The sequence below is a fragment of the Xyrauchen texanus genome, chromosome 2 (genome assembly GCF_025860055.1).
Source record: "Xyrauchen texanus isolate HMW12.3.18 chromosome 2, RBS_HiC_50CHRs, whole genome shotgun sequence".
Classification (NCBI taxonomy): domain Eukaryota; kingdom Metazoa; phylum Chordata; class Actinopteri; order Cypriniformes; family Catostomidae; genus Xyrauchen; species Xyrauchen texanus.
In genome coordinates, this window is record NC_068277.1 from 4413135 (window position 1) to 4434690 (window position 21556).

The window sequence follows — 21556 nt, forward strand, 5'->3', positions numbered from 1 at the left end:
CTTTATTGAACACATCCCATTACAAATTCACAGTGCTGTGTAAAAAGTAAGTGAACCCTTGGATTAAATAACTGGTCGATCCGCCTTTGACAGCAATAACCTCAATCAAGCATTTTAGGCAGCCATATCACCCTGCAGCTCTTGCCTGGTTGCCCACTAAAGCTAAGCAGGGTTGAGCTTGGCCAGTACCTGGATGGGAGAGCTCCTGGGGGAAACCAAGGTTGCTGCTGGAAGTGGTATTAGGGAGGCCAGCAGGGGATGCTCACCCTATAGTCTGTGTGGGTCCTAATGCCCCAGTATAGTGACAGGGACACTATACTGTAAAAAGGCACTGTCCTTCGGATGGGATGTTAAACTGAGGTCCTGACTCTCTGTGGTCATTAAAAATCCCACCGGGGTGTAACCCCTGTGTCCTGGCCAAATTCCCCCCATTGGCCTCATATTAATTCCCCTATCTATCATGACCTCATAGTAATCTCCATCCCTGAATTGGCTACATCACTCTACTCTCTCCTCTCCACCAATAGCTGGTGTGTTGTGGGCATTCGGACGCACTATGGCTGCCGTCGCATCATCCCTATGCTATGTAAAGCGCTTTGAGTGCCTAGAAAAGCGCTATATAAATGTAAGGAATTATTATTATTATAATTATTTCTGGAAGATGCGGATCAGACTTGCACAAAGTTCAGAAGCAATTCTGGACCATTCCTTACAAAACTGCTTCAGCTCAGCCATATACTTAGCATGTCTGGTGTGAACGCCTGAGTGGTGGTGGTGTAGTGGCCAAAGCACAGGTCTGTTAATCAGCAAGGTTAATCAGCAAGGTTGCTGGTTCAAACCCCACAGCCACCACCATTGTGTCCTTGAGTAAAACACTTAACTCCAGGTTGCTCCGGGGGGTTTGTCCCTGTAATAATTGCACTGTAAGTCACTTTGGATAAAAGCGTTGGGTAAATGTAAATGATTTACCTTATAGTTTAGGCTCATTGTCCTGCTACATCACCCAACTTCTGAGCTTCAGCTGGTGCATAGACACCCTGGAAATATCCTGTATGACATCTTGATATGACTTGGGAATTCATTTTTCCCTTGATGATGACAAGCGGTTTAGACTCAAATCATGATGCTCCCACCACCATACTTCACTGTTGAGATGATGTTTTTATATTGTTATGTGGTGTCCTTTTGATGTCATACATAGTACTGCGTGTTCTTCCCAAACAATTCAACGTAATTCATCAGTTCATAGAACATTTTCCCAGTAGCATTGTGGAGTGTCAAGGTGGTCTTTGGCAAACTTTAGGCAGCAGCAATGTTTTTGTTGGAAAGCAGCGGCTTCCTTCATGGTGTCCTGCCATGCACACCATGCTAGTTTAATGATTTCCATATAGTCTACCCATGAACAGAATAGTTAACCAGTTCATATGATTCCTTCAAGTCTTTATCTGTCACTCTAGGGTTCTTTTTCACCTCATTGAGCATTCTGTGGTGTGTCCTTTGAGTCATCTTGGCTGGACGGCCACTTCTAGAGAGAGTACCTATAGTACTAAATCATCTCCATTTATAGACAGTTTGTCTAACTGTGGACAGATGAATATCTCAGCGCGGAATGGTCCACACCAGCAGATGCTTCTTCTGAATAGCAAACAAAAAATGTTTCAGTGCTTTTTATAAGTCAAAGTAGCTTTAGTCTGCACCTCCGATCTCGTTTCATTAATTGAATGCCAGGTTTGTCAACTCCTGACTCTAATTCTACTTTATCATAGGGGTTCACTTACTTTTTCCACAGCACTGTGAATGTTTAACGGGATGTGTTCAATAAAGACATGAAAGATTAAAATTGTTTGTGTGTTGTTAGCTTAAGCGCATTGTGTTTGTCTATCCTTGTGACTTTATTTAAGATGCGATCGCATTTCATGACCAATTCATGCAGAAAACCAGCTGATTCCAGAGGGTTCACATACTTTTTCTTGCCACTGTCCCTCAAATGTTTTTTTTTAACTATGTAATTCAATACAGCTTCAAAATTCATGTTTGAGGTATGACTGTGTAAACATCCACATATCGTCAAGTAATGTTTACCACAGATCTTATATTTCTCATAAGTTCTAAAAACCCTTTATAATCAAAATCATTGAGAAAAAGTAGCAGATAAAGTTTATAGTCTTAGGTAAGGCTCTCCAAAAGTCTTCCTGCACTCTTTAATAGCAGTGCTCGGCGGCCGGTCACAATTCTGAGTGAGTTTGATTTGTGAAGGATTCAGGCGGTCGTATGCTGATTGATACTCTCGATCAAAGACATCTGAGATGAGGACAGTAAGGAGGATTGTCAGAATAAGGCATAAAAGATATCAACGGTACAGTTAAAGGAATGGTTCACTCAAAAGAAGTTCACCTAACTGTTGCAAACATACAGAACAATAACTCACCAATATCTATGTTTTCTTCACCGAGTGCAACTCTACACAGAAAGAGAATATCTCTGTATAAACTTCTGTCAAAGATGAAAATAAGAGAAAGACATTTGTTAGGTTTCATATTAAATCATCCAAATGCTTGCAGGATATTTTCTTATAAGAACGTCTGTGCATGTGAAGAGTCTGTTGTGTGTTGTATATCAATTCACCTCTTTCTGTGAGCTCCGGATGAGTATGATAACAGCTGTAGCAGCTGGCAAACAGGGGTATAAACATCATCCTTCTCAATGCTTTCGATCACTGTCTGCAGCAGATCCTCATTGAACACACCGTCTCGTCTATACACACCTCGAGAAACTGGGTAACTAAGACCTGGAGGTGCAGTAAAACAATCAAACACTTTTAAATACTGTGGGGTTATTTTAGAGAGTTGGAAAAAAACGTCTTATTAACTAACCACCCACAATTCAGTAATTAAGTAATTAGCCGCATTTCTACTGTCAGGCCAAATGAGGGGCGTGCTGGTGTGTGCCAGGGCCAGTTGCGTTCCCAATGACAATTCTTGGGCTTCACCGTGCCTCTTTGAGGCCCGCCGATTACCCTTTGGTTAAGAAGGCCAACTGGGGATTGAGGCAGGATCATAGAGTCAGTTCTTGCTTTCCAAGCAATGACCAAAATAAACAAACAAACAAATGGCAGCTTCAATCTCCATCATGTTTATTTTGAGGGCTAACTAGCCTCCTGAGTCTAATACATCAGCTTCAGCTTCACTCTTGCTTTAGAAATGGGCAGGGTGTGTGGCGTTGGCAACAGGGCAGATTATTAAGGGTGGGTTTTAGGGCAACGCTTTGGGGCTATTGGCCCAATGTTGGGAATGCAGATCAATTTTGGTCTTGTGGCTCAATGTCAGACATTTTTTTTTTTTTAGAAATTCTTAAAACCCAAGGAATCATGATTTTAAGCAAAACAGTTCAGAAGTAATGGGCATTTTTCAGATTTCTTGACTCAGGTGGCACTGTCACCAAACTTGCATGCACCCTCAGATCATTGACCCATTGAAACAAATACCAAGTCTGTTTCGATAAACCAAAGCATTGCAAATATACACCCTAACTTCCTGTTTTACGTCGACACTTTTAAATTTGCTTTGCTGTAACATTTGAACAAAAGTGAAAATCTAAATTCTGTACTATCATTTCTGTGCAGCTTAATCTAGAGATCTTCTGAGCCAATATTTTGGCAAATTGGACAAAGTTTGTAGGAAGAGTAGCGCAAAAACTATAAATGTCACAATCCAAGATGGCGGCCACTGTAATGGGTGGAGATTAAATGTAAGGGGTCCATTACAATCATTGAACAGAAAAAATAGACAAAAAATTTTATAAAAATTTTGTTTTTTGGGTAAACGGTTCAAAAGTTAGAAGCATAAAAAAAGTTATTTTATTGTAACTGGTTGTGGTGCTATAGAGTTTGGCCAAGGGACCCCAAACTTTGTCAGTGGGCTATTAATACCCACCCCTGTCGGTGTGCCAAATTTCAACATTTTCCTATATTCAGTGACCAATTTCTTAAATCCGACAATCCTGCTATCAGCAAGCGCAATACATTCTTGGTGAATCCCCTGTGTATTAAATGTGTCTTGGTGTACTCACTGTGTGTATTCCAGAGAATATATAAAGGTTGGGCTTGGTCTTTGTGCAGTTTAAGGTTGTCCCATAGAAGCTGCACTCGAATATATTTGCTGTCCTCAGACATCCAATGGCGTGGAACCTACAGTAAGAGCATCATCCATTTGTTGGTATGACAAAACTCATCAGCTTTGTTTGCAATACACCTCAACAATATCTTAAGATTTGGAAAAAATGAAGAGACCACTGCAAAATGATCAGTTTCTCTGGATTTACTATTTATAGGAGTATGTTTGAGTAAAATGAACATTTTTGTTTTATTCTATAAAGTACTGACAACACTTCTCCCAAATTCCAAATAAAAATATTGTCATTTAGAGCATTGATTTGCAGAAAATGACAACAGAGCTGTACATTAGAAGTGCTCAATTGGATAACTGATTATCAAGCGCTTTCTCAAAACTAACTTCAATTTTATGAGTCATTTTTGCAACTGGTTTGCTTGGAGAGTTTTAGTGGATGTATGAAGTCAGATTCCCTCACGCACAGGTTTCTAGGCCGAGAAACCACATGTGAAGTTCAGAACATTATCATGGATATTGAATGGATGGATGGAGATACCTGTGATCCTCTGTTGCAGTGTTCTGACGTAAGAATGAGACCAGGCAGATTGCTTGGCAGGCCGATTCGCGTGAAGTACCACAGAAGGTTCCAGAAGATGATTGGGTGATTGTCCACCACAGTGGAGTGACAGATGATGCCATTGCCTTCATTCTCTAGCAGGCTCTCCAGTTCCTTCCACAACACCATCGGACTCAGGTATGGCACCGTTACTGGCTCTGGATGATGCAAGCGCCAGGACATGCTCAGAGCATTCTGCAAAACACAGTCACTGTTTTTATATACTGTAGGTATTATACTTAAAACAGATCTAGATCTGCATGGTCTTGGATACAATTTTCCAAAAAAAGATCGACATCAAGACTCATTTCAGATCTAATTTTACAAGAGATGTACAATACTGCCCTAATAAGCCAACATCCATCCATCTTCAACCGCTTATCCGAAGTCGGGTCGCGGGGGCAGCAGCTCCAGCAGGGAGCCCCAAACTTCCCTATCCCGAGCCACATTATCCAGCTCTGACTGGGGGACCCCAAGGCGTTCCCAGGCCAGTGTGGAGATTGAATCACTCCACCTAGTCCTGGGACTTCCCCGAAGCCTCCTCCCAGCTGGACATGCCTGAAACATCTCCCAAAAGGAGGCGTCAAGGGGGCATCCTTACCAGATGCCTAATAAGCCAACATTTTCAAGCCTATGTTCCTGAGATCATATAAGAGAGTGCACCATACAGGATGAACTGATTCACTATAGTGACTTGTACTTTTCAACGCAACATATAATAGAGGGCACCGTTCCGGACGAACCGATTCACTCGAATTACTTGTACTATCCACCGCTACATATGAGTAACAGGACCATTCAGGATGAACAGATTCACTAGAATGACTCCTACTTTCCAATGATGAGAAGTGATGCGATATGTTCACCCTTAAATTGTTAGTCATAGAATACTATAACTTTGTATTAATTTTAAATAAGCAACTAAATAAAGCCTCAAATCCTCTGCGTTGCAAATGAGCGCCACCTAGAGATGATAATGTGGAAATATGATTATGAACGTAAAGTTTTTTTTACATAGCACTTACATATACAAGTAATATATCAAATAAAAGCTCTCGCTCTTCTGGAATGTGACTGCATAGTTTATTTTGTTGCCCTAATACCACAGTTCAAATGATTACCAAATTAATCATAAAGTGAAATATAATATATACAGTACAAGTTATCTCAGATGTCCAGAAAAAATTGCCCAATCAATAAATCATCTGCAAAATATGTTAGCAACTATTGATGAAAAAATATGCTACAGTACATCACCCCAAAGCTTAGGATCACAGCTATTCAACAGCATCGAGAATGAGCGTCTAGTCCATTCAGAGGCTGAGATATTTGGCGAAATAGTGGGGAACATGCATGTGATCCAAAATAGACTGGATGTCAGTGGTGTTAGTGCTTAGCTGCGTTAGAGCGCACCTACATTTCAGATCTGTATATTGTGATGGAATGTGAAAAAAAACGTTTTCCTACTACTTGCTGCCATCTAGTGGAATGACAATCCCCCCGGAGCAACCTGGAGTTAAGTGCCTTGCTCAAGGACACAATGGTGGTGGCAGTGGGGATCGAACCAGCAACCTTCTAAATACCAGTTCAGTGCTTTAGCCCACTACGCCAATAATACGCATGTGTGTATTGTGAGTTGAACAGGCTAATTGCTGGAGAAAATGTAGATAATTTCTTGGAAAAAGTTACATTATTTTAAAAACTGTTGAACTACTGTTACTAATACATTAGTTCAACAGTTCATTAACAACAATGATATGTTTGGGATTTTGTGAATTACCAGAGCATCTTTGGGGCATCTTGACGATGGGATCGAAGAACTAGCGCACTGGACAGATCTAGAAGATTCCTCCAAAGACCCAAAGGACTGGATGCTGTGTACCAGTGTTTCCTCCGAACACAAAGTGACCTGTTTTGAAGGAATCTTCACACCTGGTGACTGTGAGTAAGAACTTCTGTGGAAAAAAGAGTTCATTTGTCCAGATTACAATGTCGTTTCATTACCTTCATGTAGGGTTAAAATACACAATTAAAATCACAATCTCAAATGTTTGCTGAACTGTGTCTAAATACTATATAGAGTGCAGTGCATTCAATTTTAACACATTGCTAAGAAGATCTCTGTAATTTACTGATCCTGACTAAGAGCCTGGCTGATGATGGGCTTGTTTATACATTTAATGGTGTTAAACATATTTAAGTCAACATGATAGCCCTACTTTGTCTTTACATGTTTGTTGTCTTGGCACCTGTATTTGTCATGAAGTGATGATGCTGAACAGGGTATTGACTGGTCCGATGAGGTTGACATCAAATTCTCTGATGGACTACTTTTCAGAAATAAACTGTGAAAGGACAGAAAGAACCAATGGATGTCCAATGTATAATATGGGTCATGAAGCAAAACCGGTTTAAAACCATCTATTTACATGTACAATAAATAAGGATCGGAACCTTCCGGGCTCCCGGAGGTCCCTTATCTCCACGTTCAGGAATGGTAGGAATGGGTTTCCGCAGAACGGACAGGTCGAGTTCAGATTAGAATCATCTGCTGTCCAGCCCGCCATGATCTCCTCATCATATACAACACATTCACATGTCTTACACCGTGAGCAGCTCGATATCAGGATCTGACACATACAGAACAACAAATGTTGTTGACAAGCAAGTCAAAAAGCAGGCGTTTGATTAGAGGTGTGGTAAATATTTGTAAAATTTGGGCATAATTATCTTTTTAAAGGTTTAATCGGTTGTTAAGGAAGATGGATAAGAACCAGCAAAATAAAATACAAATGTATGCAGAATATCACCATGCATCACCTCCATTGCATAGTTCTGGACTGTGTCTTTGTTTGCATACTGAGAGGAATCTGTTCCAGATTTGCCTGTGAAGGAGCAGTCCTGAGGTGCATAAATACAGCCTAAAGAGGAAAATATGGGTTAAATATGAAAATTACAAGATTAAATGAGCATATTACAGTAGCCTGTTTGTAGAGTTGTTATGACAAGATGCAGACGATATATCGGTTTTACGATTAGTTTTTTGGAACTTTTGGTTATCGACAAAAACCTAAGCAGTTTGATTTTTAGTATTACAGCTGCCTTTAGATTTGCTTTAATCACTGTAAATCGTTATCCATATTCTCACTTCAATGCATATATGACAGGACAGGACTCGAACCGAAATCTTCGGCATAGGAGGCAAGTGAGCTAACAAGGAAACTAAAGGCTACAGCCTCTAGCATCAGTCACTAGTGCACCAGTTGAGGTCAGGAGAGTGAGGTTTATAAACATTGCACAGCTATCTATCAGCTGACTCCCGTTACACTCACCCTCCTAAATCTCACTCCCATCCGGGTCACGGCACCATTGTGACACTCCTGTTCTACCCGCTCCTCGGTCTATTTATGGACTACGATCTTGAAAATGAAATGCTTAGACTAACTATTGCCAACAAAAGCCTTCATCAGCCAATTAACAAGGACAATTGCATCTGTGTGAACTTCTGCAATTAATCAAGATGGACTTCAAAGACTTTGGTCATTAATCTTACATTTCAAACACAATCGATGTTTAATCACTGACCCTTAACACTTAGTTTAATAATTTTAAACCATGATTTTACCTATACATAATTAATATTTACATTACACTCATAATGTTAGCCAGAGGGGAACTGGCCCCCACAGTGAGTCTGGTTTCTCCCAAGGTTATTTTTCTCCATTAATCTACATCTTATGGAGTTTTGTGTTCCTTGCCACAGTCGCCTACAGCTGCTCACTGGGGTTATTAATACAATTATTATTTAATTATTTTTAAACACTATTAAAAATAGTATTTTATCTAAATTACACAATGATGATTAATTGACTTCATAGACATTACAGTTTTATCGTCTGTTAATGCTGATATTCTGTAAAGCTTCTTTGAAACGATGTGTGTTGTGAAAGGCGCTATACAAATAAAATAGACTTGACTAAAATTGACTTGACTTGGCTCCGCACAGGACTTGATCCACCGTCTCCGGTATGGGAGCCAGGTGCACTAATAAGGAGGCTAAAGGCTACAGAATCTAGCGTCAGTCGCTAGTGCACCTCTTGAGGTCAGGAGAGTGAGGTTTATACACATTGCACAGCTATCTATCAGCTGGCCACCGTTACACATAGTTTGTTATTTTGCTTAGATAAATCAAGTGTTCTAAATTGAAGAGAGTGCATGCAAAGGAATGGAAATGTGGAAACTAAATGGAAACGTGCCCCGTCAGCACAGATTAATTCTTAATCTGGTGAATATAGGCTGTTAAAAGCTTAATTTAGTAAATGCTGAAATTGATTTAGGGCATTCTAAATGTGTGAAGTCTCAGTCAATTCAAAATAAGAGTCCCAAAATAAGTGTGCAAGATTGCAGCAAAGCTCATTTTCATGTGAACATTATCAGTTGCGGATTTGCAGCAAATTTGCCATAAACTCTCGATTTTCGCAAGGGTTGGACTCTTGCAGTCTTTGTGTCTGTGCCTCTCATAGCAAGAAAAGGCTAAGACATTTTTTTTAACATTCTCTAAAAACTATCGTCCGATTAATCGTTTATCAACCTTATCCCACAATTTTAGTTATCAGTAAAAAGCCACTATCGGTCGACCTTTAGTTATGATTGCTTACATGAGAATGCCGATTGTTGTGTTGAGTTGAGCTGTTTCATTGATTTATCAAAGTACTGCTCACATTCAGTGGTTGGTGGAATCGTACAATGTCCTTCATTGAATGAAAACACCCCTTCCCCTTGTAGAGATGCATAATTGTCTTTCTCAGTTGAAAACAGTTTGTCTGAATGGCTATCCTAGAAACAAAGTACACAAAATTATGTTTTTTTATTTTGTTGGCACAATGAAACATAATATGGAAAATAATTACTGCTAGCAAAAAATGGTCCAGTTGGTGTAATGAGCTACCCTTGCTGAAAAGACCAGCATATATTGTGTTTTTAAGATGGTGTCCAGCTTGCAATGCTGGTGTGTTGGTTTCCCCAACTGCAGAGTCAACTATACACTGATGAGCAAAAACATTATGCCTAAAATACTGTTGGTCCTCTGCCGATCTGCCAAGGCATGGACACTACAAGACTACTGATGGGGTTCTGTGGTATCTGGCACCAAGACATTAGCAGGAGATCCTTCAAGTCCTGTAAGTTGTGAGGTGGAGCCACCGTGGACCGGGCTTGTTGGTCCAGCACATCCCACAGATGCTCAATCGGATTGAGGTCTGGGGATTTTTAAGCCCAGGGCAATACATTGAACTCTTTATCGTGTTCTTCAAACTGTTCCCAAACAATGTGTGCAGTGTGGCAGGGCGCACTATCCTGCTGACTGAGATGAAATGGCGCATGCGTACACGGCCGTCCACAGGACTCATTGGACCAGGCGACCTTCTTCCACCGCTCCAAGGTCCAGGTCTGATGCTCGCGTGCCCATTGAAGATGCTTTTGAAGTTGGACAGGGTTCATCGTGTGCATTCTGAACAGTCTCGGCTACGCAGGCCCATACGCAGCAGGGTGCGATGCACTATGTGTTATGACACATTCCTCCCATAACCATCATTACAATTTTCTGTGACTTGTGCCACAACAAACCTTCTGTCAGTTCAGACCAGACGGAATAGCCTTCGTTGTCCTCGCACATCGATGAGTCTTGAGCACCCAAACACCCTGTTGGGTTTGTGGTTTGTTCCTCCTCGGACCAATGTTGGTAGGTACTCGCCACTGTTGACCAGGCGCACCACACAAGCCTTGCCTTTTCAGAGATGCTCCGACCCAGTCGTTTTTGTCCCTTGTCAAAGTCGCTCAGGTCTTTCCTCCTGTCCATTTCTACTGCATTCAACATGTTGACTATGAGAACTGATTGTTTGCTTACCATCTAATCTACCCAGACCTTGACATGTAGCCTTGTTTGGAGATGATCAATGTTATTTGCTTCAACTGTGAGTTGTCATTATGTTTTGGCTCATCAGTGTAAGAAACATTGGTAGGATGATTTCCCAGAAAAGTATAAACACTCTAAAAATTCCTCTGGTTGTTTTGAGCACTCCAAACAGCCTGACACAGCAACATTGGCTCAACCAATGGCATACGTTAGGGGCAGGAATATTAATTTGTTTGACCAATGACAGATGGAGGGTGTATTCTGGAATGTTCTTAAACATTTCACTTCAGATTTTTACTTCATATGTACTGTGCTATGTAACTTACTTTGGACGGAGTGGCAAAGTGTGAGTACAAGCGACTGGCTTTCTCAGCCACACCTTTTCCAGCAGACATCACACTAGTCTTGAGAACATCCAGTGATGGTGGAAGAAGAGAATCTATTCCAAAGGACGAGTAGGGAGAGGTTGAAACCAGGAACAAACTGGAAGTCTCTTTTGCCATCTCCCATGGGATGGATGAAGATTGGTAATGTGTGGTTTGAGAAGGTAAGGCACCAGCCATTGATGCAGAACTTTCAGGTACACCAGAGACAAGGCCAGCAGGGAAATAGTTTGAAGACATTGCAAGGTCCATGCTTGGGGCTCGACTGCTACGTGGACTGCAAGAGTACTTCATATACATCTCGATTTCTTCTGCCAGATGGCGACTAGCAGTGGGAGTGCAGTTGGTGTCCTGATCCAAGGATTCTTCTTCCTCAAACTCTGAAACCAGCAGAGAAAGGGGATCAAAACCTATTTTAACTCCCATTCTTCTGGACAGACGACTGGCTCCAACACTTCTGTTGTCATTTGACATAATTGGTGCATTTTTATCATCTGTGTTCTCTGCCTCCAATTCCAAGTCCTCAAAAGCAAAGATGGGCATTGTGTCAGGACCAGACACTCTCGTTTCCTTGTTGCCTGAGGTCATGTCTTGACTCCAGGAAGGTGAAAACTTGCCAAGTGTGTTTATGTCTTGTGTCTTGGGTCTCCCAATACAAATTTGTGAGCCCAAATCCAGCTCAGATGTGCCATAACAATCACGTTGACCACCGGGCCAGCCTACAGAACCATCTCGTGACTTGTGGCATCTATGAGAGCTGCTATTTCTTTGTACCACACCAATCTCTTCCAATGAGGAAGAGAACAACAGTCCTGCTTCATGATCTACTGTGAGAGAGAATAGAAAAGAATGTCTTAAATAAAAAGGAAATTTGGAAATACTTCCCTGGATTAGGTAAACTAAGACAATGCTACAATTTTGTCCAAGATGATAAAAACAATTGCACTTTCACAGCATTGGCGATTGGTTCAACATTGGTTGCTGAAACGATCTGTGAAGGGACAAACTGTTATCTAGTGAAGGCAGGGCTCACCTTCACATAAATACATGTTTGGTTGAAAACCGGGATTGTCCTCAACCACAACGGAACAAAATTGTCCTACAGTCAAATTTGAGAGTTTTAAAAACGCTCTTTAATAATGAATAGTTTGGAAAACAATGAGGTTAGAAAACAGAAAATGGTGTTTTCGAAAACGTATTCTTGCACTGAAAAAGAGATTTTGTGGTGAAGTAAATATAGCCGAAAAAATTAAGTACTTTCTACGTTGAATAAGTTAGTTTAAGCGTGACCTTGAAAGTATTTAGTAAATTCTACAGTTGTACTCTATTCAAGCATGTAAAAATGAAAGCTCTAGCTAAAAAGTAAATATTATTCACGGTTGTTTATCTTTATAATGCGTCATCATGTATAAACCCTAAAGTAGAAAAGTCTGTAAAATTAGTCTGTAAATGAAAACTAGTTTAAATATGTAAACAAGAGAGTGATGAGGACTCACAACCTCGACTCTCATGGGAACAGTTGCTACGGAAAATTCCAAGGTGAGGTGAGGAGGAAATGGTGTCGGCTGTGGAGAGCCTAAAATCACTGCTGCTGTTGATGTCGTCAGTCTCTGAAATAAGAATGAAAAACACAAAACCAATATTACCATTATGAGTACCAAAGAAGGCAAGAAGAATTTACTGACTTCTAATTTACTGATGGTTACAGATCTGACTTTTAGATGTTTTTGTAAAACACAATCATTCCAAATCGTACGTTTACAATTACAAACAAACTTTCTATTACTTGAAACTTATTACAAATAAATTAAAAACAAATAATATCAGCACAATTCACCCTTTTTCACCCCAATTTGGAATGCCCAAGTCCCAATGCGCTCCCAAAGTCCTCGTGGTGGCGTAGTGACTCGCCTCAATCTGGGTGGTGAGGACAAATCTCAGTTGCCTCCGCGTCTGAGACCGTCTATCTGCGCATCTTATCACATGGCTCGTTGAGCACGTTACCGCGGAGACCTAGTGCGTGTGGAGTCTTCACGCTATTCTCCGCAGCATCCACGCACAACTCACCACGCGCCCCACCGAGCGCGAGAACCACATTATAGCATCCACGAGGAGGTTACCCCATGTGACTCTACCATGCCTAGCAACCGGGCCAATTTGGTTGCTTGGAGACCTGACTAGATTCACTCAGCACGCCCTGGATTCAAACTCACAACTGTTTTGGGTGAAAATCATATCAAAAGTGCCTTTTACACCAGTGCGTCTTTAGCCCCGTTGTACCATTTTAAGTAATGTTTAAGACATTCTGATGATTACATTTGCAAACAAAGGGAACCCATTTGTTCCCCTTTAAAAAAATTATCATATTATAAACCAATTTAATGAAACCAAACAATTTGCTAAAACTGATTGGATTTCCCAACTCTAATAAATAGCAGCAAATCATACAAATAATACATCAAATAAACAAAAAGACAACCTTTTTTAAGATCACTATAATCTGTGCTCTACCTGATGAAGGGGTGTGTGTCACAAAGGTTTGCTGTTTCTTCAGGGCCCTTTTAAACTGAGCAATTGCCATTATAACGTTTCTCAGCTTTATCCAAAGGAAATATCCTCCTCTTGTGCTGGATGGCCAGGAATTCTCCAACACTGCCTAGAAAAATAGACAAATATACTTAAATATTCTGTTACATATAGATATTCCAATTTAGGTATTCTACAAGTAAAGGTTATATATATATATATATATATATATATATATATATATATATATATATATATATATATATATATATATACATTCAATGAATAAGTTCTGTTTGTAAGTTACCTTGTTGTAATATCCATACGTGATGGCATTTGGCTGAACTCCAGCCTTTCTCATCTCAGACAGCACCCTGACTGCTAAAACTGGCTGACCGTACTCCCCACATAACTGCATTACAATACGGTAACACACCTACAACATACATTATATTTAATTACTTTCATACCTGTGAAATTGACTCAAGTAATCTGTGTGCAAAACCTCTAGTGAGATCAAAGAACCTGCCTTTAGCTATTATGCCCCCAACATTTCGAACCTTAGAGAAGCTTCAAGCATTCATATTTTTAAAGGTATATGGTGAAAAACGTTTACGCATAAAACGGTAAAGTCTCGGGCATATGTGGTATCATTTGAAAGTTTGAATCTGTCACAAAGGCGAGACAAAGAGACCCAAGAGAAGAGGAACAGTTCAAAGGATTTATTAACAATACTATATAACTTCAGCAGATCCTGGTGAAGTGTGGAGATCCCGGCACCAACTGCAGTTGATGGGTGTTTGTCGATGAGTGCGCGGAGACCACGCAGTGAGTAGATCCTATAAGGATTCCTACGTGAAGAGTGTGTTCATAGGCGAGCGTATGTGTTGTGTGTAGTAAGGATCAGATTCATGAGGAATCCTCTGTTCAAGAGAACAGGAGTACAGCAAACTGGAAGGCAACCAAACTCCCGACACACGGGCAGAGACGGGCAACCAAAACAGATACGCTAGACAGGACCAACTAGGCAGAGAGAGCGAGGTGAGTTACTTCAACTCCAAATAAAAATCTGGCGAAGAACATGACACCACGAAGGGCTTAAATGGGCAGTGAATTAGTGGAGAGATGGGTGCTGCTATCACGCTAATTAGTGGCATGATCAGTGTTCCCATGGAAACAAAATCCATAGCTATGTGCGACCAGGGTCTTGAAGGGACTGACAGCGGTTGGTGGAGCCTGGCCGGAGGGTCTTATTAGTCGTGCAAATGGGACAAGCTGCTACGACCCGGCGTATGTCCTGCAGTAGCGATGGCCACCAGAATGATGAGCGTGTGGGTGCGAGCCACCCACACGCTCAATGAGTGGCCCCACTGTAGGACGTGCATCCAAACTGATCGCAGAACAAACAATTGATTCGCTGGACACGTGGCAGGAGATGCGGTGTTTTGTAGCACAGCACAGGCTTTAGCCTCCAAATCCCAGGATACCATGCCAACCACCCAAGTGGCAGATAGAATGGTAGATGTCTCGATTTCGAAAAACCAAGACATTTAATCTGGCTTGATGTTTTTAGAGTCCGGGTGACACAAAAGGACGAAGTTGAAACCGGTGAAAAATAGTGCCCAGCGAGCCTCTCTAGAGTTAAGACATTTAGCGCTACGAATGTACTCTAGGTTCTTACGGCCAGTCCAGATCCCAAAAGGTACACCTGAACCATCTAACCAATGATGCCACTTGCCCAAAGACAGTCGTAGTTCCGTTCAGCTAGCGTTAAGCAGTGCTAAAAATTTCACATGGATGCATCTTTCCGTCCGAGGAGGAGCGCTGCAGTAGGACCGCTCTGACACCAACCTACGATGCATCCACCTCCACCACAAACTGACATGCAGGGTCGGGAGTTATCAAAATTGGCATGGTAGATAACTGCTTCTTTAATTTACTGGGACCTACAAAAGTCAGTGTGGGTGGAGATGAGATCCATCAGAGGCGTGGCGAGTAGCTTGTAATTACGAATAAACCTACGATAGAAATAAGCGAACCCCAGAAACCTCTGCAAAGCCTTGCGAGAATCTGGGGTTGGCCAATCGGAGATGGCATGCGCACTCCCTCGGATGAAACGACGAACCCCAGGAACGGAACCGACTGCGCATGACAAGCGCACTTCTCCAACTTGATGAACAGCCGATTCTCTAGCAGTCGCTGAAGCACCTGCCTGACATGCTGAACACGGTCCTGGATATTCTGGGAGAAGACCAGTATATCATCTAAATAGACAAACACAAATCGGTCAACTGTGTCTCCAAGCATGTAATTCATGAGCCCTTGGAAGACAGCTGGGCCGCTGACCAATCAGAAGGGCATAACCAAATATTCGAAGTGCCCCCTATGGGTGTTAAAAGCTGTCTTCCACACATCCCCCTTACTAATCCGGACAAGGTGATAAGCATTGCGCAAGTCCAACTTCGTAAAGATGGACACTCCCTGCAAGAGTTTGAAGGCTGAGGACATCAACGGCAAAGGATAACAATTCTTCACCGCGATGTCATTCAGCCCCTGATAATCTATATGAGCTTGCTTGGCTCTTTATTATATCTTAGATGTCAAGTACAAAATATGTTATCCAGACATAAGGAAAAGCATGCAAAAATCTGAAAATATGTTTTCGACTTTTGATGATAAAATTGTATATATCATTGGAGGATCTCAGCTTTCTAATGACACCTAGATTGAGCTTGTAGTCCACTCAGAGGCCGAGATATTCAATAAAACAACAAGGGTGGTGCTTGAACTGAAAATTAGACTGAATGTCTATGGACGAGCACATCTGTGAGGGATAAAATGCGTTAGAGCGCCACCTACATTTAGATCAGTATATTGTGATGGAATGTTATGTGACATTTTCTAGTACTTGCTGCCATCTAGTGGATTAAAATTAGACTTTTCAAAGTGAGGTTGAGTGAACAGAACCAGAATTACATGTATACAAAGTTAAAACAACAATAAAAAAAGTACAAAAGAAAACATTTTAATATGATTAATAAATAATTGGAGTCTTTTTATTTTTATTTGGGGGGTTCTCTGAAAAATTTTAAATATTTTTTTGCATTTAGTCCACAGTATGTTTGAATGGTGAGCTTTTCAAATTTGAGTGTGAAAAATTGTGAGCGGCAGTCCAAAAATGCCCCAGTGTTTATACACATCTTTAGGTTTTTCATTAATATATTTTTTATATCTGTATTTTTCCCATTTTTACTTATTATCAGTTTTACACCATTTTCATTGTTTCCCATGTTTTATACTTTATTAATATATATATATATATATATATATATATATATGACATATTACAGAACTATTGTGTAGAAAATATGTATTTTTGTATTAGTAAAGATATGTTCCAGGTTCAGCACAAGTTCAGCTCAATCGACAACATTTGTGGCATAATGTCTATTACATAGATAATAATTCCAACTCATCCCTTGTTTATTTAATAAGAATAATAATAATAATATTTATGAACTGGCCCCTTTCACTTCCAATGTAAGTGCCTTTTACTGTGAAAAATAATTATATATATATATATATATATATATATATATATATATATATATATATATATATAGAGGCAACTGTAGTTGCCAGAAATTTACCGTAAAAAACATGTGACCATGTTTCAGGCTTTACGGATGTCATTTTGAACCCTGTAAATTTTACGGTTCACTACCGTTTATATTGTAAAACGATATTAACTTGATATAATAACCTTCTGGAACTATAAAAGTCTGGTTTTCTCTTTAAAATATATTGTTAATTGGTAAAATAGAATGAAATGTGATGGGTCACGCAGGGACTTCTGAGAACTCACGATTATAGTTTTTCACCGTAATTTTAACGATAATTTACCGTAAAAAGTACGTGTAAAGTTTTGAAACACTTGACTGAAATGTTTTTCATGATGTTAAAAATCTTTTGATCTGAAGGCTTAAAAATTTGAAACTATATAAATATAATCGTACGAACATATTCATTTATTTCATTACGGTAAGGGGGTTACGGGAAAATGAGGCGGCGAGAACCGGCTTGACACTATAAATAATAGTTTAATAAAGAAATAAACGAAAAACACACGAACGTAAACACACAGAGCAGCTGCCGCTCTCTCTCTCTCTCTCGAACCGTCATCACCGGCCGCCTTTATCCCTCGCGCGCCCCATCAGGCTGATTGGGGACCAGGCGTGCGTTGTTCCGGCCCCGCCCTCCACCGCTCTACACTTACAAAACCAAAATGTTATTTAAAAAAAACATGTTTTTGAAATGGATGACTTGGACTAAATAATAAAGAAAAGCAGCCAATAAGTGCCCAACATAGATGGGAACTCTGTCAGTACTGTTTAAAAAGCATCCCAGCGTGATTCCTCGAGAAAATTCCAAATTCTGGCAAACTTTGAAGATGCCAAAATATAACATTTTTTTAAATTAATAAATTATTAGTTTCATTTCAGTTATTCCATAGTTTTAATGACTTTACTATTATACTAAAATGTGAAAAAAAAAATAATAATAATAATAATAAAAAAAAAATAAAAAAATAATAATAAAAAAAAATATATATATATATATATATATATATATATATATATATATATATATATATATATATATATATATATAATGAGTAAGTGACCCTCAACTTTTGACCGGTTGTGGACATTTTTACCATTAATTATACAGTAAAATTGTAATTTTTACATCTAAAAACCCCAAAATGTTTACAATATTTAATCGTACAATTTAATGTATTGTCTTGTTAAATATATTATAATTTTGAACTGTATACGTTATCTACTCGTTAATCAATTAACATTTTTACAATATTTGACAATAAAATTATGGCCATTTTTTACAGTGTACTGTAACCGCTGTTGGTTTTGTTTTTTTATTAATAAACGAGGGTCGAGTGAAGATAATTTTTTGTGGTAATCAACATTAAGCCACAAATGCTGTTGCTCGAGTTTAACTTGTGTTGAACCTATAACACTCCTTTAAGAAAACACCATCATCATCATCATCATCATCATCATCTGACCTCATCTGGCTCCTGCCGTGTTTTTCTCCGCATCTTTCTCAGTACATCATATGCAGCGTGCAGCGCTCGTGATTTTGAATGGCACCCTTTGACGTACGCTGGCAGACAAATAAACCAGAGACCATAAGAGCATCTCAGAAGACACCTGGACCAGAGCTGAGGAACAGACCAATGTTTCTGAGCGATCTTCTGTGCTGACTTGATCTCCTACAGATGAAAGATGATTATCACAACGGTTAAATAAGAAATACTTTATTATGAATGACGGGATATGTCAATGTTTTTGCCCTACCTGTTTTGTCCGTCTGAATGTGGGATCGGGGTTAGATGTGCCGCTCTGTGGGATGGCTGGTTGTTTAGTGCTGGTTGGAAACTTGACCACATGATCAAACAGTTCGTTTGTTAACAGAGGAAACACACTGTACCTGAAACAGACAAAAAAGCAAAGGTACTCAGGTCCTCTCTTTACTTCTCCTTAGAGTAATGTTTCATGATCAGTACAATTTAAAGGGACAGCTCACCCAAAAATCATAATTTATTCACCCTCATGCCGTTCCAGAAGTGTATGACTGTGGCCGCTCAGGGGCGGAATAGCCATCGGGGGAACTAAGCGGGATGGTGGGTTGCCCGCAAAATGTGCTGAATGGGCCGCGATAAACTAAAATGAGCCGTCGCGTTATGCCGAACGGACCTAACAGAACGATTTTGGGCCAGTTGCCATGTAAAATTCCGGGCCAATTTCTATTCCCAGTCCAGGACAATTTATCGTAAAAAGGACTTAAATATTAATCTGTTTCTCACCCACACCTGTCATATCACTTCTGAAGTCATGGATTAAACCACTGGAGTTGTATGGATTACTTTTATGCTGCTTTTATGTGCTTTTTTGAGCTTCAAAGTTCTGGCCACAATCCACTTGCACTGTATGGACCAACAGAGCTGAAAAATTCTTCTAAAAATCTTCGTTTGTGTTCAGCAGATTTCAGAAAGTCATACACATCTAAGATGGCATGAGGGGTAGGGCCGGCGCTACCTTTAGGCAAACTAGGCAGTTGAGAGTGATTTTGAGGCAGGGCAACTACAGGGCAAAAAGAGTGTAGGTCCAGAGAGTGTTTTTTCTGAGGTAGAACATCAAGTCAGCAAAGAGAGTGAAGGGCCAGAGAGGAGCCATGAGGTTGAACGCAATAGTAATGAGAGAATGGAAGTCATTGAGTCTGGAGGAGGCAATGTCAGACCTGGAACATCAACAAAAAGTGAAATAGGAAGCACAGTACCCAAAGCTCAACCTGTTGATCCAGCCTTGTGGCCTGACACAATTTCGCAAAGTTACAGAGCAGAAGCAGTGCGAAGAGGACCATTTCAAGTCAGAGAAAGTTATGTTTTTCCCAAAAATACAGATGGACGAGCCTTTTCACACAGTCTGTGTTATAGAAAAATACCTAATGGTGAAAGAGTCAAACGATCATGGTTGTCATATTCAGAAGTGAATGATGCAGTCTTTTGCTACAGCTGCAAACTTTTCTCTACCCAAGTAATTAAGCTCATTAAAGGAGGATTGAAAGACTGGAAGAACATCCACACCATCCTGCGCAGTCATGAGAACAGTTCTGAGCATATTAGCACCATGCAGAAGTGGAGGGAATTAGAATTGCGGTCTACAACAGGTCAAACCCATAGACCAGAGACAGATGACCCTTTTGGAGGAAGAAAGACAGAGGAGGCGGAATGTTCTCACAAGACTGTTAACAATTATACGGTCTCTTGCTGAGAGGAATCTTGGATTTAGGGGATCCACAGACAAACTCAATGTTTCTGATAATGGTCATTTTCTAAAGGAAGTGGAGCTCCTGGCAAAGTTTGATCGAGTCATGCAGGAGCACTTGGCTAAAATCAAAAATGGAAGTACACACACACACACTACTTGGGGAAAGACATACAAAATGAGCTGCTGAATCTGATGAGTAGTCAACTGACCAAAGAAATTGTTGCAAAAATCCACACTGCAAAGTACTTTTCTATCATCCTTGATTGTACACCAGACATTAGCCACCTGGAACAGATGTCTATCATTCTACGCATTGTGGAACTACAGCCAGAGCCAGAAATAAAAGAATATTTTCTGGGATTCTTGGTTGTGGAAGAGACAACTGGAAAGAATCTGTCTTCGGTAATCCTAAACAGGCTGAAGGACCTTCAGATTGACTTCATGGATTGTCGAGGTCAGTCATATGACAATGGTTCGAATATGAAGTGCAGAAGCAAGGTGTACAAGCCAGGCTGCTGGGAAAAAAACCCAAGAGCCCTGTTTGTCCCATGCGGGGCACACACGTTGAACCTGGTTCTGGCAGATGCTGCAAGAGCTTCAAAGGACGCCATTGGATTCTTTGGACACCTGCAGAAACTATTCAGCTTGTTTTCAGGATCCACTCAGAGATGGTCTATTTTGAAAAAATATGTGGATCTCACTCTTAAATCATGGAGTGACACAAGGTGGGAGAGCCGATTGCAAAGTGTTCAGGCTGTCAGGTTCCAGGTTGCCCAAATCAGGGAAGCACTTGTAGAAGTACGGCAGAGTTTGTCTGACCCCGTTTCTAAAGTGGAGGCCCAAGCTCTTGCTGACGAATTGGGGTCTTATCGCTTTTTGATTTGTTCAGTTGTGTGGTGTGACATTCTGACACTTGTCAACCAGGTCAATAAGCTTTTCCAGTCATCCTCTATGCAACTGGATGTTGCTTCAAACTTGATTACGTCCACCAAAGCAGCACTCTCACAGTATAGGGCCTCTGGCTTTGCTGCAGCACAAGCAACTGCAAAGGATCTATGTGAAGAAATGAACCTAGAGGCAGTTCTCAAACAGAAGAGACTACGTAACACCAGGAAGCAGTTCTCTTATGAGGCTGCTGATGAGCCTCTGACCGACGC

The 21556-nt window shown here is 40.4% G+C and overlaps 1 protein-coding gene across 1 annotated transcript in view; it reads right to left on the reverse strand.

The window, feature by feature from the left end:
* Nucleotides 1-4: 4 nt before the first annotated feature.
* The window catches only part of LOC127653424 (C-myc promoter-binding protein-like), a 39295-nt gene continuing 17743 nt past the window's right edge, over nucleotides 5-21556 (reverse strand). Inside the window, exons 15-30 of the mRNA XM_052140114.1 lie at nucleotides 18927-19059; nucleotides 18635-18841; nucleotides 13856-13984; nucleotides 13534-13678; nucleotides 12519-12632; nucleotides 10966-11849; nucleotides 9384-9561; nucleotides 7546-7646; nucleotides 7180-7355; nucleotides 6975-7070; nucleotides 6506-6680; nucleotides 4666-4920; nucleotides 4069-4186; nucleotides 2626-2788; nucleotides 2429-2493; nucleotides 5-2301 (exon numbers count right to left, since the gene is read on the reverse strand). Of these exons, the coding sequence (XP_051996074.1) occupies nucleotides 2159-2301; nucleotides 2429-2493; nucleotides 2626-2788; nucleotides 4069-4186; nucleotides 4666-4920; nucleotides 6506-6680; nucleotides 6975-7070; nucleotides 7180-7355; nucleotides 7546-7646; nucleotides 9384-9561; nucleotides 10966-11849; nucleotides 12519-12632; nucleotides 13534-13678; nucleotides 13856-13984; nucleotides 18635-18841; nucleotides 18927-19059 (3082 nt within the window). The 3' untranslated portion in view covers nucleotides 5-2158. The remainder of the gene's footprint in view (nucleotides 2302-2428; nucleotides 2494-2625; nucleotides 2789-4068; nucleotides 4187-4665; nucleotides 4921-6505; nucleotides 6681-6974; nucleotides 7071-7179; nucleotides 7356-7545; nucleotides 7647-9383; nucleotides 9562-10965; nucleotides 11850-12518; nucleotides 12633-13533; nucleotides 13679-13855; nucleotides 13985-18634; nucleotides 18842-18926; nucleotides 19060-21556) is intronic.